This window comes from Rhinolophus ferrumequinum, chromosome 7, assembly GCF_004115265.2.
Source record: "Rhinolophus ferrumequinum isolate MPI-CBG mRhiFer1 chromosome 7, mRhiFer1_v1.p, whole genome shotgun sequence".
Taxonomy (NCBI): domain Eukaryota; kingdom Metazoa; phylum Chordata; class Mammalia; order Chiroptera; family Rhinolophidae; genus Rhinolophus; species Rhinolophus ferrumequinum.
Window position 1 is genome coordinate 67,279,893 of NC_046290.1, and position 22,159 is coordinate 67,302,051.

At 34.0% G+C, this 22,159-nt stretch overlaps 1 protein-coding gene across 1 annotated transcript in view; it reads right to left on the minus strand.

Annotated features, from left to right (window-relative positions):
• The window catches only part of ST8SIA4 (ST8 alpha-N-acetyl-neuraminide alpha-2,8-sialyltransferase 4), an 84,384-nt gene that overhangs the window by 42,619 nt on the left and 19,606 nt on the right, over positions 1-22,159 (minus strand). The window contains 1 exon segment of the mRNA XM_033111159.1: positions 2,732-3,025. Within this exon segment, the coding sequence (XP_032967050.1) occupies positions 2,732-3,025 (294 nt within the window).

The following is a 22,159-nucleotide window of genomic DNA, read 5'->3' on the forward strand; positions in this document are numbered from 1 at the left end:
ATTACGGGTAGGGATATAAAATGGTACAGCCACTTTGGAAGACAGTTTGTAAATTTCTTACAAAACTAAGCATACTATTATCATAAGACCCAGCAATCGTACTCCTTGGCATTTACCCAAATGAGTTGAAAACTATGTCTACCCAAAAACCTACACCGATATTTACAACAGCTTTATTCATAATTGCAAAAACTTGAAATCAATAGGTGAATGGATAAACAAGCTGTGTTTTTTTTTTCAGACAATGGGATATTACTCAGCACTAAAAAGAAATGAGCTATCGAGCCATGAAAAGATATAAAGGAGCCTTTAAAGCATATTTCTAAGTAAAAAAAGCCAATATAAAAGGGTTGCACACTGTATAATTCCAACTATATGACTTCAGGGAAAGGCAAAACTATGGAGACAGTAAGAAAGACCAGTGCTTGCTATGGGTTAGTGGGGAGCGGCGGATGAATAGGCTGAGCACAGAGGAGTTTTAGGGCAGTGAAACTACTCTGCATGATACAATAATGGTGGATACATGTCATTACACATCTGTCAAAGCCCACATAGACTGGACAAACTAGGAATGAACTGTGGTATAAACTATGGACTAGGTGATAATAATCTATCACTGGAGATTCATCCAATGTAGCAAATGTATAATTCTAGTGTGGGATGTTGATAACGGGGGAAGGTATGCTTGTGTGGGGGGCAGAGAGTATATGGGAAATCTCCGTACATTCCTCTAGATTTTGCTGTGAAACTAAACCTGCTCTAAAACCAGTCTATTAAAAAAGTACTAATTCAGAGTAATACATTTTCTAGTTAGTCTCACATACTCAAAAGTATTTCAAAATATTTGTTTTTGAATCTTAATAAGTTATCACTGGAGTGTATGTGGGTTTTTGTATGCACATGTCAGAGAGCGTGTGTTTGTAATATAGGACAGAGTGATATCATTAAGCTTTTCTCTGAATCAAATAATACTCAACAATGGCATCTCAAAAAGTAGGATGTGTTCTTAGCACAACACATTACAAAGGTACCCTCTATTAAAAACACATTATTTTTCTCAGTCCAATTGTTATTACCAGGAATCTTCTTAACTAAAAAAATACTTATCTTCCAAATGCAGGTATAGTATCTTACTTTGTTGCAACTCTGTGTCAAAAACATTAAGAGAATGAATGGTGAATAACTATGATATGATTATAAGAATGTAATTAAATGGTGTGCAGAATAACACAATCCAAGAAACTGTATGGAGGTTTAAACAAGAAAACTATAAATGCTTAAAGGAAAGTATCTCAATACAAAACAAAATGAAAACCCTTTAGCCCAGTCTCAATTATAGGAAGCAAACTATTTTTAACTCTGGGCTTGGAAACATTTTTCTTTTAGGACTTTAAGCCACTGTTTTTAATTGATCCCCTGAACTTGCCCTTCCTTTCCATGTCCACTAATTCCGCCCTACATATTTATCATCTTAGGAGTAAATTAGTCAAAAAGCTGAATTGACCTTCATTCTCAACACCTCTCCTAGCCAGTGCAGTCTGCAATTAGAAGATTTACTCTCCTAAATTCACACAGCTCACTGTGCTTAATGAAGGCTAACATAGATTCTCTTCCCAACCAGGCCGCAAGTGCTTTTCCTAACTTTGTATTACAATGCCCCACAATGGACTCCATTACTCCACAAGTTAACTACTGTGTACTAACTGATTTCCCGCTTCAGTTTGCTCTAATGATGCAATACCATGTTCTTCTTGTCTTGTCCTCTCTCTCTCCCTCTCTCTCTCTCTCTCTCTCTCTCTCTCTCTCTCTCTCACTCTCTCAATCTCCACCCCCCCCACCCCCAACAATCCTTATTCTGTTTTTAAGATCTAGTTCAAATACTAGACTTTTAAGACTTCTTTGCCAACCCGAGTGACACATTCTACTCTTCACAATATACCCCTTTACCATCTGTTTATGCTCTAGCTGGTTGTACTTGACTCTGTTTCCACCGTAAAGCCTATGCATTCCTTTAAAGCAGTGACCGCCTCTTCTTTGTTTTTGTGTCTACAGCATCTGACACTCAGGAGATATTCAATAAATAGCACATTATCACGTATCTTTGTGTTATATATTTTACACACATATATATGACTGAATTTGGCTTTTTGGTCATTACCATTTTTAAACAAGAGTCTATTTCTTGGATTTTTCTTCTGAGCTTGAGTTAATAAGAAGGAAATGTTGACTTAATTTATAAAAATAGCATCTGTAACTTTTAGGGGATGCATTAAGGAATATTAACTCAGCCCGCCTTCTTTATCACTAGTAAGCCTCTTCACTACAGATGGGTCTTAATTGCTCCATAAATACATTTAACATTTATGTGTCTACAATATTGCCCACTAGCCTTTTAGGACTTCTCTTGGTAGTTCTCTTACCCCAAATTCATCAATTTTACTATAAATTCTTATTACTCTTTAACACAGAAAAATATCAAAATCAGTAGCTTGTTCATGACTGACATAAGTAAGTGTCAAGTTCAAATATTTGCTTTTTCAAGAAAGAGTATGAGCTAAAATACTATGGCACATAAACAAAATTCAAGTTGGTGACTAGAGTAGCCATTATAAAATACTGGAAATATAAATCCATTGGGGTTTTTTTACCAAGGCTCCTTCCTGTCTGGGCAAAATGTTTCGTTATATGTTCCACGGTGCCAAGGACAGACTGGTCCTTTCCAGACACTTACCCTCTGACTGCATGAATAAGTCTCAGTGATGGATAGGCAGTTCGCACTTTCAGTTTATTCTTAAGGATTAATGCGTTAACCCACTCCACGTGCTTCTCTCCTCCTTTGACCATGAAAGCAGGGATCCAAAGGACACTGTCATTCAGCATGGAAAGTCTATGCACAAATCTTTCTCTGTCACTCTCATTCCGAAAGCCTCCAAATGCTCTTTGTACAACTGATGGGTTCATGGTAATAAAGTCTGATTTTGTCCCCACGTCAGCAGCAAACTCTACCACAGGAGCAAGGTTACACCTGAAGGGGGAAAAAATTAAAGAGTAAATATGAAACATTCACTCTTAAGATGGTGTGAGTGGAAAGAAGAATGAGGAACAAGCATTTTTTTTTTAACCAGGTGGAAAAAAATAACGATAATCTGATAAAATTACATTTTTCAGTAAGTCATCACACGTTCAGGAATATAATCTTCAATAAAGACGTACCCTCCTAGTATAGAGCTCAAATTGTCATTTGTATTAATTCAATCTGTTGTCTAAGAATACTCTTTGCTGTTATCTTCATAAAACCACAGAATATGAATTTCTAGGTGAATTGATGATGGTAACTCTGGCTGCTGTCATCCAGTAGGAAATCTATAGTACATGGTGACCTATAAGTAAGTAAAACACGAGACCTGATATTCCAGTCTGCATCACTTGTCAAGCTTAGGGCATTTCAACAACTTTATAAATATAAGTGAAGATGACTTTTCTGTATCCTGAGGTTAAGGGAAACCTATAATTCTTTATAGCATTTTCCACAAACATATTTTTAATTGTCTTCTAGAGGCCAAAATGGGAAATAAAAGTAAGAAAACTGGAATTATTTCATAGGCCTTTTTGAGGTGTTCAATAATGCAGAAAAGCCCTGATCATAGGGTCAAACATCTTTCTGTTCCTTTTGAGGACATCCTCAAAAAGCTTGTTTTCCCAGCTAACAGGCCACATGCCCTCTGTGGAGGAGGCTCAGAATTGGATTTCCTGTTCTCACCACTGAAGCTCCAGAAACTTCCAAAGTGCCTGGGCCCGATTTCATTCTTGTATTACAAGAAAGCTTTGGAAAGAACCTTGAATTTTGTCTTCAACCAAAATATGATGTTGCTTTGATTCTGTCATGTAAATCTTTGGATACTTAAAAAATAGCCTTTTATTTTACAATATTTTAACTTGATAAAAAGGCAAATTTTAATATAGTTGTTAGTGAAAAATTAGAAGTTTAACAAACAAGGATGCTAATTTGGAAAAAAAAATCATTTGAACCTATGCAATCTACACCTTCATGAAAATGCATGTACACACACACATACACACACACACACACACACACATACATTTCGTCTTCTTTGCTTTTTCTTTTTTTATATCAACCTTTCATGGGAAGGGAAAATAAACTGATTTCCTCTTTCTGCATTTTGCAGGTTTGCTGCATTATGAAATATTCTCACATTTCTCTTCCTTGTGCATTAATTAAAATCTCAGACAAGTTAAATTTAATTAAAAAGTAGTGTGCTCTGCTATTAAATATACTGGCTTGCATATCCTTCCTTATCTCTCTTAATTAATACATCTTATTACTTCTTAGATCTCTAAAAACATTTAATACCACAACAAATATCTTTCAGCTCACACAATTAAGTAAAGTATGTATTATCTACAATGAGCTACTGAGAGAAAACAAAAATTAACATATCATATTATTTAGAAATACTCTTTTAAAGTTATATATAATTACTATATATATGAGAGTAGTTTTTTTGTCTCTATCCATGTGCTATTTCAGAGTAGATATTATTCATTTCCATCACAGAGTATTATGAACCGGATTGCCCCAGAAGGGAAGAGCCACATGTGAATGGAAGCCAAAGTGAACGTCTTATAGTAGAACTCATGGAAGATTGAAGATGGGATAATTTTTGAAGTCCTAAAATGCACTCCACACCAGCTTTAAAAATAGTGTAAAGTTCTAACCCAGTTGATGATAACATGCATTTAGATAGTGTGGGGAAAATGCATTTTGAACATCTTTATTACACACACTTCTCCTTCCTTAGGTAAAAAATAGACAACACTTGTTAACATTACAGTTATCATGTTCGTGTCAGGGGAGATGGCTTCAGATATATCATTCTGCTATAACAATTCTTCAGCAATTCTTTTCAGAGGGTTTCCACTGTACAAAAACAATATCAATACTTCATTTTCTCTCTACTTGTAAAAATAATCTGAGCCAACCCAGCTAAAGAGAACAAAAATAACATTCTACTGAATTATTTTTGTGGGGAAAAAATCACTTAATTACTTTATGCTTTGCATTACTTTTTTTTATCACATACTTAAAAGCTCCTCCCATATGTGCTAAGATCCACTCTTTTAGGATTGACTCAACATGTTTCTGAAACATGATTGTCTGGCCATGTGTCATTTAAGAGCTAAAAGGACACTCATCAATAAAGTTGGGTAATGAAAGACAGGTACTTTCCACCTTGGAAGCAAAAGGAAACTAAGAGTAAGAATATTTCTGGAGAATAGGACACAAACTAACATATTTGATGCGCTCAAAGAATGCTAAATGACTATGGTGTTAACTAAAGGGAACTAAGATATCAAAGAGTAATTAATCCACATGGGCTTTATGGCAAAGTTTTTATGACCTGAGCATAGCCCAACCAGGCTTTGGGAGGGATGGAAATAGTGGTACTGAAAATAGCATGACAGAAGGACACCTCCTAAAATATAATCTATGCTGGCTCCAGGAGTCTGGTTTGTTCATTTTCCTTGGAGTAACTATGTCTAATTTTTCATTGGAAGGAAAGATTCACATCATGTCCACATGTGGCCAGTAAATTAACTGCTCTGTGGTTGAGTCAGATATTTAGTCATATAATTAGCTCAATGCCGCATAATCAGGGCAAGCATTAAGAAAGCCAAAATAACTGGCCAGCTGTGTTACAGTCCCGCAGTTCCATAGACTTTTGAATTTCATAGCTATACTAGTAGCAATACTGCTGACTGAGCAAGATTATGAATAGATTTGCAATCACACATTCCTAATCTTCCTTTCCTTAAATCTTCTTTGGGATTAAATATTCAAAAATCCCCAAAATATGTAGCAAGCATTTATGAAGTAATACTTCGTTCCATACATTATTCTTAATCTCATAAAATTAAAGAGTGGACAATTTTTTTAAATAATGGATTTATTTTTTTGAGTCAACACTACTGAATGCATAAGAATATTTCATACACCTAAGCTCTATTTCTTAGCCAAATTAAATTATTTGTACTGTCCAACTATTTTTGACGTATTAAAAACCTGAAAACATATACACAGAGTTAGATATTTTAGCCAAACTCCTTGTTTATTCTAAGCTGCCCAATTTTTAATTTATTTGTGCTTATGTTCCATTGTTGATGAAAAATCTGCAGAAATGCAGCAAGATCCTCTCGCTCTTTAGACCTCTATAATTTCTTCTGTGATCTCACACCAGATATGATTGCCTTTCAACAATCCTTTTATGAAGAATTGAAGATACTTTCATTTATTTCAAGGCTATATAATTTAAAAAAATAATTTTAACATTAATATATTTATTTTCTGAAGGACATAAATGCTTATTTCATGTATAACATCTCAAGATCACAGAATTCCCTAGGAAGACATAGGTCTTAGATTTGTCAGTATTCTCTGCATTTCCCTTAAGTTGTAGCTAAACAGTCTAAGTAAGTAGGAGGTCCCTCTTTCAATAACTCCACAGATTTGTCTTGAGAATTCATTGTACAAATACTACACTACATGCACGGAAATTTTTGTCCATCTGTCTTATTATTTGTGGTACTTTACAATGATATCATCTGGCTAAAATATAATCTTGACAGTTATTATTAGTAAGATAGTAAGATAATGCTCGTTCATTTAGCCATGTGTTTATTCATCCCCTAGTGCATGTTGAACATTTGTGTTAGCTATAGGACTAGTCAGTCATCCACGACACTGAGATAAAACAGCATGTACTGTGATATAGGAGGCTGTTAATTGTTTCTTTACACATATAACATAGATTAAGGGAGAAGAAAACAAGACTACACTCTTCTTTCTCACCATTAGTTAATGTTCAGGCAAGTTCCAAACACGTGATTAGCATCCCTTTTGTCCTTTGGCCAATCCCACTGTGTGTTTCTCTGTATTAGCGTTGAAATCCCTCAACCCAAACCATCGTTACCAATGGAAATCATATTTGTTAACCAATCATCAAAAGGGTGTAGCCTCTTTACGGCCCCCAGAGAAAGCGTATGGTTCCTATCTGCTCTCATATGCTTTTGCGCTTGAAGAACAAAGAGAACAAAGACTCTCTGATACCTGGGTGTTTTAGGTTTTGTGGTTACCCTCTCAAAATGTCAAGGTAAGCAGAAATATGCACTCTATCCATCTCTCTGACTTTCTTGAGGTGAGGGTTCTAGGCCCCAAATAGACTTGAAACCAATAATTTTCGTAATACTTTACGGTAAGGAGTAGTATCACTTCCAATTTAGAGATGACAAACTAAGGTCAATGTGGTTAAGAAACATGCCCAAGGACATAGTACATACAAAAAAAATAAATGCACAGCTACTCTAGAATGACTCCGGGACACAAATTTTAAATGACACTATTTACACATGTGTTTTCTTTCAGAATAAGAGGAAAATGTCTGTGTTCATCCTTCACCACAACCTTCCTGTAGGAGAAAGAGTACTTTACCATTTAGTTTTAGGTTTTGGTCTCAGACTCCCAGAACTTAAGCATATTATCCAAGGCCACTCAGCCATGACATTTCCCAAATCCTGAGCAGTTATTAAAAAAAGGGTTTTAAGAATATTAAATATGAAAATAATATTTACGCATCAGATGTCTTGAGGGAAAGGATTTTCAAAATGCTGGTAAAAGGATTAACTATCTAATTGATGTGACTTTTTGAAATATGAAGCATAGGATTAACAGTTGATTTATATATGGTATACCATTATGTAGTAAACAAAGTGTAAGGAATAGAGATGAAACTCTCTATTGAGAGTTTTGCATTTTCAGTATGATGGATGAACACAAAAATACACACATCACATTTTATGTTTGCTAATAGACAACAACACAATCCTAAATTTGATAAAAATAAATAATAATGACACATACCATGAAAATAACTGACTTAACATAACAGGGAGTTTTTCACAAACCAGATTTGTTTACATTACTGGCAAAGTTAGGAAGAATAGTGTCATATTCTTTTTAGGGAAATCACATAATGAAAAATAAAAACCAAACTCCCTCTAGAAGACAAAGGTCTGAATACCAAGAAACATGTTAGACTATGTCATTCCTACACTTGAGTCAAAACCAAAATAGAGTCATTGGGTACATTTGCTACAACTGCCCAGATATTATTTAATAACTTAGTTTTATTGATTTATTTGGAGGGGGTGAAGGGGAAGGTATGCCAAGGAATGGAATGTTGTGCTTAAATAAAATGTTAAATATGCACCTAATAATACCCAATTTTGGCTTATACTTTAAGGAATAAAAAGTATTGAGCTTAGTTTCTGCCTTTAGCCATATTTCAATAGTAGCTATTTGGGCATTGCCATTCACATTCCAGTCTATGTGATCTCAGGTAAGTTACTTCACCTCTGAGATCTAACTTTTTCTGTACATGAGACTATTAACACTGATTGTAATGCTATTGTTAAAAAAATAAACAAACAAACAAACAAAAAAACAAAGGAACAAAATATCTGAATATCCTCTTAGAATTGTTTGCTTAGAGTTGGTAATAAATATTAGTTTAGGCTCATCTTTTTCACATACTCTTTCAATTTACAACCTATTGTGAGAGGCAAAAGAAATGCATGCAGGAAATTAAAGAGCATGTCAAATAGGAAGAACTTACTGACCAACAGTGTGGGAAAAAAAAGATTTATTTATAACACATTTAATAAACCATTTTGTCTGGAACTTGGACACCTCCAAAACTAACTGGGGCTAGAATGGTTGATTCAATGGTTGATTGCAAACATCTTGAATATTAGAACAAATCTGACTCCATAGGCAATGTGAAAACTTTAGAAGCTCATAGACATGGCCAAGTGTACTTGAGAAGAATATAACATAAGTGTGCAGGAGAATAAAGCTTTATGGTAAGAACATTGAAATACTTCATATATAAGGTAGTGAAGGCCTTTTATTAAGACATTATGAAGAAGACTAGCTAGGTTTTATTGAGCACTTATTATATGCCAGAAACTGCTTTATTTCCTTTGCATGTAATATTATATGAAACTCTCATAATAACCCAATGTGACATGTACTGCCATATGCTTCCCTATTGATGAAGAAATCAAGTTGCAGTAAACTGTACAAATTTACATAGCTCATAAATAGTGGAGTCAGGTTTTAAGCTCTTAAACATTGCACACCAGTTAATCCTTGTGAATGAAAAGGAACAACTCCTCCCGGTTCCGGAACAAATTTACAGAACTTGGTCACAAGTTCAGTTGCTTTGGACTATGATACAGCTGTGGCTTTTATCATCTCATTGATTTCATTGATTTGCATGTCTGGTCTGAAGATCTGGCTGGCTAAGGTGGAGGTTTTATCCTTCCTCACTCTCCAGTAAGCACTCCTCGCCAAAGGTGGGGATGTGGATGGAAGAAGATGACAATCCCAGATGTGGAGGTTCACTCCTAGGCAGGAATATATAAAAAGCTGTGCTACTCTGAAAAACCTCCAAAGCAAACAGACATGGAAAGGGATTTGAAGAAAAAAAAAAAGGTAGATTCTGAGATTATCCACCAGTGGAAGATGGAAGAAAGGCAGGATAATTAAAAGTAGATGGTAGGTAGGAGAGTGAGAGAGGGAAGGAAGGAGGGAAGAAAGAAAGAAGGTAGGCAGGCAGGCGGTAACATTTAAAAGTATAAGATTAAAATTCAAAACACATGAATTCAAATCAAAACTCTATAGTAAAATTAGTGGATTACATTCTCTTCTCTAAAATAAGGAAATTATCCTAGGTGAGAATAAGAAGTGAAGTCTACTCATTGAGTTTAATTTTGAAATAAATATATTTTATTTTTCTTTTCTTTCTCCTCTGGAGATTTATTTCTTATAAAAAGTGTTTGCCCGTTATGAAAAACTACATATGAACTAACGGTACTGCTGAAAGGACAAATCTTCTTTAACATTGGAACTCAGATCTTAAAATAATGAGAGGATACTGAAATATCTCAAAATAGTACGAGAGTATTGGAAAGCTATTAGTAACTTTAATGATTTTAAATGCAATATAAAATGTTAGGTTGGTGAAAAAGTAATTGTGGTTTAAAAGGTCAAAAATAATTGCAAAAACCACAATTACTTTTGCACCAACCTAATACAAACTCTCTTCTCTGATATAAAGCAATGGGATTAAAAGTAAGGCTTAAAAGTGCAGAGTAATTCCAAAATTTCAGCTAAGGACAAAAAATTGACTCCATAGGCCTCCGCCCTAGACTCCCAGGATTAACTGGGAGCAAATGAATAAGCAAGAGCTGAGGAAATTAGGAAAGGTAGTTATAGTCAGAGTTTTCCACTATGATGCCACATTTTTAGTTGAGCTCAGACTTAGCATGTATCAGTTAAGTGGAGCCCACTTAATTTGGAGTGGTATGACTACTTACAAGTCATCACCCATTTTTCAAGAAAAAAAAATAAAAAAAACAATAGAGGAAGGGCTAAAAGGAAAAATAGGAGGAGTAAAAGGGAAAAAGTAAAACATCAAAAGGATAATAATTTGCAAATATATTTTTCTCAATTAAAAATAGTCTCACAGCCTCTGGTTGTCAGTGCATGATTGTGTACACTAAGCAATTTAGAAGGTAGGAGTTTTAGCTGCTGTGTTCTATCTGGGGCTTGGCAGTATATTTGCAAAGTTCCTAAACTTCATGAACATTGTTAAAAATTTACTGTTACACTGAATTAAGTCTCAAAGTTAATATGACCTATTCATTTCACTCTTTATCACAGTTGAGAACTTGCATGTGGTTGTTTTCTTTTCTACAAGTGAATATATGTAAATATATTCACTTATATGTATATATAAGTATATACATAAGTATATTCACTTATATGTATATATGTATGTATGTATGGGTACCAAAAAATGTATATACATGGCTTGTATTCATCTTTTGTTATCGATATATAATGAGTATTACAATTTTAATACAATTTTTTCCTTTCTTAAAATGTGTATACATATCTTTGGCACCTTCTGTATATGTATATATGTGTATATATATATATATATATATATATATATATGCAAGAATAATGTTATTTGATATGTTATATATGTCATGTTTCTCGAAATTGCATATAGAATGAATACTAAACATACCCTCTAAATCTTTCCTTTGTAATTAAAAAAGTAAAATCATTTAAATTTTTTTGAAGGAGGTGTAAAGAGAAATTTCTGACAGCTGCTGTCGAACTCTCTGTTCAATATCTTGCTAAAAATCCATGATGGATATTAAAGACAAGAGGGTAGAAAACCAAGCAAGAATTCTTAGAATTTACTGTCAGGCACTCTTGTCATAATAGGGGAACTGGACTATTCCATTGATCGTTGATTGCTGAGCAAGTATTACTCTGTTTTACAGAGAGAAGAACTGATTCAGCATGGGTTTATGTTCTGAAAAATTATGTTGTGTATTAAAAAGAAGGAAACAGAATTCATGAAATATTATGGCTGATACTTTAATCATCCATGCCAGAAAACCAAGGCAGAGAAACCGTAATTTTTTATCTGTGTAAGTCATGATGTTAATAAACTACGTACAATGGGGCCATTACGTTGTCTGTGGGAAAAATATCTGAGTTTTCTAACTTTTAGTGATTACTCTACCAGACTTGTCATAGTACCATCGCCTTGATATTCAATTTTCTTGTTTAGTAGAATTTTTTAAAAATGAAAATATTTTCATTTGTCATTTTATATTATAAATATGTTTTATTCTTTTTATTTTTTATTTTTTTTGAAAGTACAATCCAAGGTTGAGAAATGATTTCTAACTTATGTTAGATTTATTCAACACTTGATCTCAGAAAAACAGTTGGTATAACGGCCGGAAGATTTAGGCATTCTGGTAAGAATCAAGCATTCAGAAAAGTATCATGTCATGAGTGGATAAAATGAATGTTTTATTTTCTGATATTACAGGTAGGCCAAGGCAACTTCACATCATATTTATTCTACGTGGATCTTTCTCATGCTCTGTTTTAGTAGAAAGCCACATTTGGGCTTGGCTAAAACGCCTTGATCTCCGTAATTCTTTTATCCTCCATAGCTGATTTATTACAAAGCCCTGAAAATTCCTATCAGAAATTTTCTCCTGAATTCTCTATTTCTGTTGCTACTTTGTCAGTTTAGGCACCGCCACATTTCTTTGAACCAATATTGCAATAATTTCCTAAGTATTTTTCACATAATTAATTAATTAATTAGACACATCGGTGTATCATTGATTAAGGTGGCCAAGGCAAGTAAAGTGCCCTTCAGTAGATGATTGGATAAAGAAGATGTGGTAAATATGCATAATGGAATATTACTCGGCCATAAGAAAAGATGAAATATTGCCATTTGTAAAAACATGGAGGAATCTTGAGATTATCATGCTAAGCAAAATAAGTCAGACAGAAAAAGTCAGGAGCCATATGACTTCACTCATACCATGTTTCCCCGAAAATAAGACCTATCCAGACAATCAGCTCTAATGTGTTTTTTGGAGCAAAAATTAATATAAGACCCATTCTTATTTTTACTGTAATATAAGACCTGGGTCTAAAATTTAATATAATATAATATAATATAATACCCAGGTCTTATATTAATTATGTTAGGTCTTATTTTTGGGGAAACAGCATATGTGTTATAAACAGTGTATGGATATAAAACTGAAAGCAGCAAAGGAACAAGACAAACAAATAAACAAAGAAAAACTCATAGACAACAGTTTAGTGATTGCAAGAGTGGAATGAGGAAGAGGGATGGTAGAAGAGGAGAAAGGAGTTCTAACATGTGGTGGTGGCAGGAGAACTGACTCTGGGTGGTGAACACACAATGTAATATATAGATGATGTATTATAGAAATGTACTCTTGAAACCTATATAACTTTACTAACCAATGTCACTTCAATAACTTTAATAAAAAATTAAAAAATATATATAAAAAATAAAATCTTTATAATGGCAAAAAATTCAATTTGGGGTCACTGGTCAGCAATTTTAACAAATAAAACTTAGGATTAGAATGGATAATAATAGAAAACAGGTGTCCTTGCACAATATTTTATGAAAATTTGTTTCAGATTTATGTGTGTCAAACAATAGGAATAGTGGAAGCAACAGTAGGAGTGTAGTAGGAGTATATCAGGATGTCAGTTGTGTTTCCTACTATGCATCTGTATTGAACAGTTGAAATAAATTGCTCTAACCAGTTCTTTCACACAAGGACAGAGACTATATCACTCTCTGTTTCCAGGATGGGAATCATCTTATTAAAATGCACATTTGATGATGTTACTATCCTAATCAAAAATCTCCAGTGATATCAGTCCAGGTTTGTATAACTTGTACCGGCCCTTACTTTCCAGAATTTTATCTCTACATGCCCATTGCTTATGTCAGATCTGAATGGCGTCAAACTACTCCATGAACTTTTCTGTGTTCCTTTATTTAGGATGATGTCTTTGCCTGAAACGACCTCCCTCTTATTTACACTTCTAAGTCTCCTTCTAAAAGGCAATCACTGTTAACATTTGATACCGTACTGACTGTTATTGTTCAAAAAAAGTTTCCAGTAATGGCATAAGTCAAATAATACACTAAAAAGACTGCTTTCTGTGGTTCCAAGAATGTCAGTGGTTGCCAGTAAAGTAGATATGGGAAGTGAGAGGTCTTATCTCCCAGAGGAATGTCATAATTCTTTCCCCAAAACTATACCAAATGATGTTGATGTAAAATAATTTCTCTCCCTTTTGATAATACTTGTATTTACTGGTTCTTCTTTACATAGTATTTTGTACATACCGTGACTTCCCAAGCTCCTGACCTAGTCACATTTACAATAATCTGTGTGAATCATTAAAAAATCATTTTTGCTTTTCTTTGGCTAAGAAGTGATACTTTTCTGCTGATTTTAAGTCTTAACATTTGCTTGTATACGTTAGGAGGAAAAGCAGTACCCCTGGACCAAAGGAAACAAATAGCCAGAATGGAGGATGTAATATTAAGTGGAAAATGTCATTTCTACAAGTTGACTGATACGAAGGAAATTTATTCATAAAACTTGGCAAGCAGAAGGAAAGAAATTCAAACAATAATGCAAGTTGACAGGATCTTTTCCAAAGGTATCTATTGAATCATAAGAAACTAGAGTTATGGAGTTTTGTATACAGTAAGGAATTCATGAGTCCATCTAAGTTCAACTGCCTCATTTGGCATATAGGGAAACTAAAACCCAAAGTGATTTACATTCTCTATTCAGTCACACAGCCATATTTAGTGGCAATGACGGTGTGGGGATCCAGGTTTCTGAACTCTCAAATAAGTATTATTTTAATTATATTTCACGGGAAAATATGTACTATTTATCGACAGTGGCCATTTAACGGCAAATACATTTTCTGTGGACATAGGTCACACACACAATTTTCTCACCATGAATATTAATCCTACACCCTCAGAAGGAAGAAAGATTTATATTTCTTGAATAACTACTTTGTGCTTGGGTTTATACTACACTCTTTCATACATATTATCACATTTTATTTCTATATCAACAGAAATAGAAGAAAGGCTTTATTGTCTTCATATTAAATATGAAGAAACTAGGACTTAGAGAAGCATACAAATCACTTAAGAATGAATATATATATTAAATGGAAAGACTGGACTAGAAGTCAGATATACCTGACTTAAAGATGTATCTCATTTGATTAAGGTGTTAGCTCCCTTGACAGAATAGGTTGTCTTCTGCATACTTATCAGTTTTTAGAATATTTTGACATACTCTTGGGACACAGTAAGTACTTGATAAAAGAATTCTCACAGATGGTCCATAAACAACTGGAAAAACTGCTCCATGTTATAAAGTCAGCTTGTTTTCTTTTTTATTATTTTGTATTTCTTTGATTTTTAATTGTTGTTTTCCAGCATTTTTGAGATAGAATTAACATACAATATTGTGTAAATTTAAGCAGCACAACATGATGTTTTGATATACAGATATAGAATATATATTGAAATGATTGCCAAACAAGGATAGTTAACACATTTATCATCTCAGGTAGTTACCACTGTGTGTGTCTGTGTGTGTCTGTGTGTGTCTGTGTGTGTGTGTGTGTGTGTGTGTGTGATTTTATTTGTGGTTCAATTGGTTTTGTTAGCCTAGACTTTGAAGAACGGCTGGAACCTTGTGGAAATATCAGACATTAGAATGGCATTCCTTCTTCTATCTTTCATGCTACATCATCAAAATTTGACATGTACCTTAATTGAGACAATTTCTCACTGCTCTTACATATTTCACAGTACACATGCAACTAAAAATCTACCAATCTAATGCAGCACTGACTGTTATTTCTAATTAGAAAAGATAAGTTTTTCCAATCTTAATTTGGAAATAAAGTATTGGACTTTAAGTAAGAGGAAATAAAGTCGTGTTGTTGCTTCTTCTCCAATTTATTGTGTACACTCAGAAAAGTCACTCAAAACTGTGTTCTGTGGAAAACTGTAGTTTGTTAACCTAAGCCTAACTACCTCAGAGGAACCGATGGAAAACAATTAGAAGTCTTCAATGTTCATTTTCTGCCTTCCAAAAAACGTTACATTTTAAAATGTAGCGTATTTATATTCATTATCATTTGCACTTTCCATTTATTATACAGTTCATATTGTTCCTTGATTTTCCTAATTTTCCTTCTTCATCTATCCTCACTGTCACTATCTTACTTTGCCATTCATTATCCCCACCTTTAGACTCTTCACAGTATTACCATCTTTGTCTGCCTCTAAATTATTTATCACCTAGAAATCTTCCTGAAATTTAAATTTGATCATGTCATTCCACTCCTGAGTGGCTCCACAGACTACCTGCAAATTTAAATCCACCCTCCTTAACAAGGCGTAATGGAACCTGTGTTACCTATCTCTCAGCCTCCCTCTTCAGCCTCATCTCTTCCATGCACCTACAGAAACTTATTCCAGCATGCTGAAACAACTTAGACTGGGAAAGCCACTCGTTCTCATGCCCGGGTCCCTTTGGGCATCATAGATCCAATCTCGACTACGATTCACTCTCTTTTCTCTCTATACTTACCTCCTCAGTCTTCATGATTCAACTCAAGTGCTGCTTCTCTCAGAAAATTATCTTTGGTCATCCATTTATGTCTCCTCTCTGTCTCATTAGCACTGCCTACTTCTCTGTGTACCTCTAATAAAGCAATCTACACATTATTATTATGTTGGTGCAAAAGTAATTGCGGTTTAAAAGGTTAGAAATAATTGCAAAAACTGCAATTACTTTTGCACCAACGTAATTGTTCATTACTTTATCTCCTTTTATTAGATTGTGATCATCTCAATGTAGAGACTTGTTGTCCATTTCTATATCTCCACTTTCTGATAAATAGGCAAATAAAAAAGTGAAGGAGTGAATGAATAAATTATAAGAAAAATCAAAGCTATGCTATGTATTACTCAAAGCAGTAAATACTGAAAAGTATGTGTTTGGCTTTGGAGTACATATTTGGGGCCTATGTCCATCTACATATGAGTTTGGTAGCTGAAAAATAACAAATACTTCAAGGCCAAAACTGGAGCCATATTTTGAAATCTATGGAAGGACTGATCAACTGCCCATTTGCTAATGCTCATTTGATGTCAGGGAAAGATGATCTCTACAACATTTTACATTAATATAAATCATGCTATCTAAACTTGGTTTATCTGGGGTACTCTGGTTTAGTCTGTCCTGTGACTTGGAATTCATCATATTTTGCTTCCTCTAGTATTTTCCTTATTGAGTGCTCTTTCTCTTTCTTATCTTTGATTTATTTATTATCACGGTCTTTCCATCTGCAAATATGCTCATGCTTCCGTACCTCTAAGGGTGTTCCTCTCCTGCTCACAGCAACAGTAATAAAACCCCAACAAGAACAAACAAGTAAACCAGCAAACCAACAAACTCACGGGGCCTTTCTTGGTCTACAGGATACTATGTAAATTCTTAATATGATGTAATGATCCTTCATCACTTAAGTCCAACATACTTTGCCATTTCCCCTTCCGCATTGTTGTTCATAATGAATGTAATAATAGAGTGGGCCCAAACCCTGTCTTATGCTAGCTAAGACTAAGGAAAGCATTTGTCTTTGTGCTTACTTGTCCCTTCCCCTTAGATTCCTGTTTTCCATGTGTTGAATAACTAATCATCCAGAAATAAAATGTACTTGTCCTTTCTTGTGCATTATAAAATGCTTTTCTTTTTTATTGAATTAGATATTTTGGGGTGACACTGGTTTATAATTATATAAGTTTCAAGTGTACAATTCTATAATACACTATCTGTAAATTGCATTGTGTGCTCACCACCGAGAGTCTAGTCTCTTTCTGTCACTGTATGTTTGTAAAATGCCTTTCTTCTCAAACAATTTTTCACATTGGGGTAGATTCCTAGAACTAGAAATAGTGAATAAAGAAATAAAGAAAGGCTTGGTAGACATTGTCCATCCAATTTTTGGAAAAGTTTTATGAATTTACAATTTTGAAAGCATTTTACAGGATTGCCAATATCATTGCAAGTTTGCACTGAATATTAAGAATTAAAAAAAACATATTGCTAGATTGATAGATGAGCAATTTATCTGTTTATAATATATTGTTTTTAGAAAATGGAATAAGCATTTCTTATAATGTCTTAGAATTTAAATAGTTTATCAGTTATTGTCATTCCATTTAAAAAATTATCTCCTGCAAATAAAATATTTTTATCCAAGGAGAGACATTGTTGAAGAAAAAAAGTTAGAGCTGTACTTCACAACACAATCCATAATTAAACATTTCATATTTAGTTTTAAGTTAAAATTTTAAAATCATAAATAATTAGAATAAAACAGAAATTTTGATTTCTACCCAGAATGTACATTGTATTATTAAAGTCAATAGAAATAACAAAGATAACTAGTTTTAAAAACTATAAAATTTCACAGATCAAAAATACAAATACAATGTTAAGCAATAGTAAGTAAAAATAAGTTAGAAAATATGTGTAGCAAATACCTAAAATATAAAGTAGTTATTTTAATCAATAAGATTCATAAAAAAACAACAACAACAACAACAAAAAACACTTTCTAATACCCTGGACCTGGATTCCTACCAGAAACTTAGTGGTTTGTACTTAAAACATTTGAATTAATGACAAACATAGTCTCTGTGAGAGTAGCTGGGAAAGAATTAAGGACATTTTGTGAACACATAGAAAAACAGGAATATATTTTCTCTCCCAGAAAAGTCTATTTTGCTATAAAAGAGTTAGCATTCATAGAAGGTCAAGAAGATGATTTAAAGTTCGCCGTAAATTATCCACCAGTGGAGAATGAAAAATTGATTAAGTTATAAAAATGCTTTGTATAAGTCAAGACAAGTCAATTCTTCCCTCCATCTTTTTCTTTTGTGAAATGTATCATCCTTTCTCTTAAGAAGCTAGATCATCATAAAGTAAAAAACATTTTTTATCTTTGTAGTTTCCTGGAGAAATATATATCTTTACTACAATTATTTCTAATTTTATGTACTCAGATTTTAGACACCTCTATGTACAGAGGGTGCCCAAAAATGTATACACATTTTAAGAAAGGAAAACTGTATTAAAATTGGAATACTCAATATATACTGATAACAAAAGATGAACACAAGTCACATTTGACTTCTGCAATTACAAGAGGTGCTCAAAGTGGTTACCATCAGCGTCCAGACACTTCTGATTATGGTGAACTACTGCTTGAGCAACGTTGACCCAAGTGTCCAGTTGTATACATTTTTTGAGCAGTGTTCCTGTGTCTGCATTTCATATTTTCTAATATGTTATTCAGTGTCATCTATATACACATTTGATAAACTGGGGAAAGTTTGTCTTTTTGTTTACATCAGAAAATGAGAATGTGAATTTCTAGTCAATGACCATTGTTATTAGGAAATGCAGTGACAAATTTAATTTTCAACTACAACATTTAACTCAAACAAGATGTACTTTAGTGTCATTCATCGTTAGTTAAGCTTTACAGTTTATGCATTTCTTTACTATATTTTCCATCTGATACTTAGAAAAAAAACACTTTGAAATAATAGGCTTATCATTATTAATTTCACCAGACAGTGGAAATAATGATGTCTAGATCCTTAAGACATTTGTCCAATATTACGTTGCAGTAATTGTCAGGAACCCAGCTTTCTGATCCCCAATATCTAGCACATTACACTAACTATTCTTTGCATTTCTGCATTTTCTTTTTCATTATAAGGGTTTAAACGATTTTTACTTATATATGACTCCTCTTATATATTTATTTTGGAATTCAGCATTGTGTAAATTCTAAGACAACAATACATGAAAACAAACCAAATTTTTCTCAAATCCTACATTCATTTTTTCATTCAATAAATAAATAAATAAAATGAGTGAATAGAAGAAAGTGGTCTTAATTGCAGAGTCTGAGATGAGCTGCATCTAATGTGTTATAAATATCCCAATACTAAAGCTTAGAGGAATGTAGAAACAAGGAATCAGTCACATTTGAATCCTATGTTCCTCCAGTATTAATCAGCTTTCAAAATTCTCTTCTTTCCATTGCAACAACTTCTATTATACTCTAAAATTTTTACTCCATTATTTAACCTGCCCTTTGATTTTAGATTCTGGAAATTCTAGATGTTTTACTTTTTCTTTAAAACCATACTGGACACAGACTTCAATGTTTCAAGCTCATTACTTCCACTTCCACTGTCATTTCCTTATCGAATATTTTTACCTCCTCTTTGGATACAATTTTGTTTGTATATCTACATGTTGACAGGGTTTTCACTTGGTCCAATCAATTTAAGAGTTTGTGTTTTTAAAGGCTCAACTGAAGTCAAATGAATCTCTGACCCTGCATCCAACTAAGAAAAGGTAAGCTAATATGGCAAAATGTTTGTACTTATATTCATTGTTGTGAATTATATTCACCTCATAGTGTTCTATTATGATTTCTCTTAGCTATTATTGCTTCTTGAAAAATTGTTGCTTTTTTATAATTAATACTTATTAATTATATTTATTTTTAAGACTACATATCAAAAAGATTTTTTTCAGGAATATAGTCAATAATATTGTAGTAATTATGTATGGTGTCAGATGGGTACTTTCACAGGCTGGATTCCAGCATATTCAAAACTTCAGGTTATTGGAATTTCCGGTCAAGATGGAGGCGTAGGTAGACACCATGCTCACCTCCTTTCAGGACCAGATCAATTACAACTAAACCACAGAAGAACTACCCAGCAAAGCTATCACTTGGAATTAAAGGACAGATAAAGACAAGAAAAAGCTAAAGGAGTTCATCACCACCAAACCAGTATCATAAGGAATCTAAGAGGTACATCTTTAAGACAAAAAATAAATAAATAAATAAATAAATAAATAAATAAATAATATGAATAATAAAATGGCAATAACTACATACCTGTCAACAATTACTTTAAGTGTAAATGGATTAAATTCTCCAATCAAAAGATAGGGTGGCTGAATGGAGAAGAAAACAAGACCCTTACATGTGCTGCTGTCAGGCGGGGTCTCTATAGTCCTGTTCCCCCACCCCTCCCACCCCCCGCACAAGAATGCAGGATAGGTGACACCAAAAAGGAACAACAACAGAGCCATTGATAGGGGAGTCATACCACTATATTCTCGCTGGCGGCTGGGTTGGAGACACAGGAAGCAGGAGCCGCCAACCAAACCCACTTGCTAGCTGCTATCTGCCGTCCACTTCTCTGACAACCAACCAACCCCAGCATAGTCACGGCAGTTATATTAGTGGCTAGTGACTAACTGGTTACAGCTGATGGCCACCCAGCCACAGCAGATGGCCGTCTGATTACAGCTGACGGCCATCTAATAACTGAGCCGTCACCTTTCCATGTGAGGCTGAGAGCCTGGATACTGCTCTCCTGGCTCTGTTCCCACAGCTACCTACAAGAGACTCACTTCAGATCAAAAGATACACACAGATTGAAAGTAAAGGGATAGGGGAAAAAAAAAAATTTCATGAAAATGAAAAAAAAAAAAAAAGCTGCCGTAGCAATACTTATACCAGACAAAAACCGACTTTAAAACAAAGGCTATACCAAGTGACAAAGGACCCAGGAATCCTACTTCTGGGTATTTAGCTGAAGAAATCCAAAATGCTACTTCAAGGGGACCTGTGCTTCTATATGCTCATTACAGCATTGTTTACAATGGCCAAGATGTGGAGGTAGCCTGCGTATCCATTGATGGATGAAGGTATAAAGAGTAGGTGATATATAATGGAATATTGCTTGGCCATGGAAGGGAATGGGCTCTTGCCATCTGCGATGGCATGGATGGACTTGAAGAGTACCATGCTGAATGAAGTATGTCACATAGTGAAAGACAGATGCAATGTGATGTCCTTTATATGTGGAATCTAAAGAATAAAATAAACAAACATAACTGAAACAAGTTCATAGATACAGAGAACATTTTGATGGTTGCCAGATGGGAGGGAGGATGGGAATGGGTGAAAAAGGGGAAGGGATTAAGAAGCACAAAATGGTTGTTACATAGTAGTCATGGGGATGTAGGGTATAACATAAGGAATATAGTCAATAATATTGTAGTAATTATGTATGGTGTCAGATGAGTACTAGATCTATCAGGGTGATAGAAGGGAGGGTGTAGGGGGACAGGGTGGAAAAGGTGAGGGCCTTAAGAAGTTCAAATTGATAATTACAAAATAGTTACAGGGATGTAAAGTAAAGCATAGGGAATATATTCAATAACATGGTACATAACTGTATAGTGCCAGATGGGTACTAGACTCATCAGGGGGATCACTTCTTAAATTATATAAATGTCTAACCACAATGCTGTATACCTGAAATTAATATAAAATAATATTGGATGTAAACTGTAATTGGAAAATTTAAAAAGCGGTGGGGGAAGGTGACGGGGAATAAGATGTTCAAATTTCCAAGTATAAAATAAGTCATGGGGATGTAATGTACAGCATAGGGAATATAGTCAATAATACTGGGATAGCATA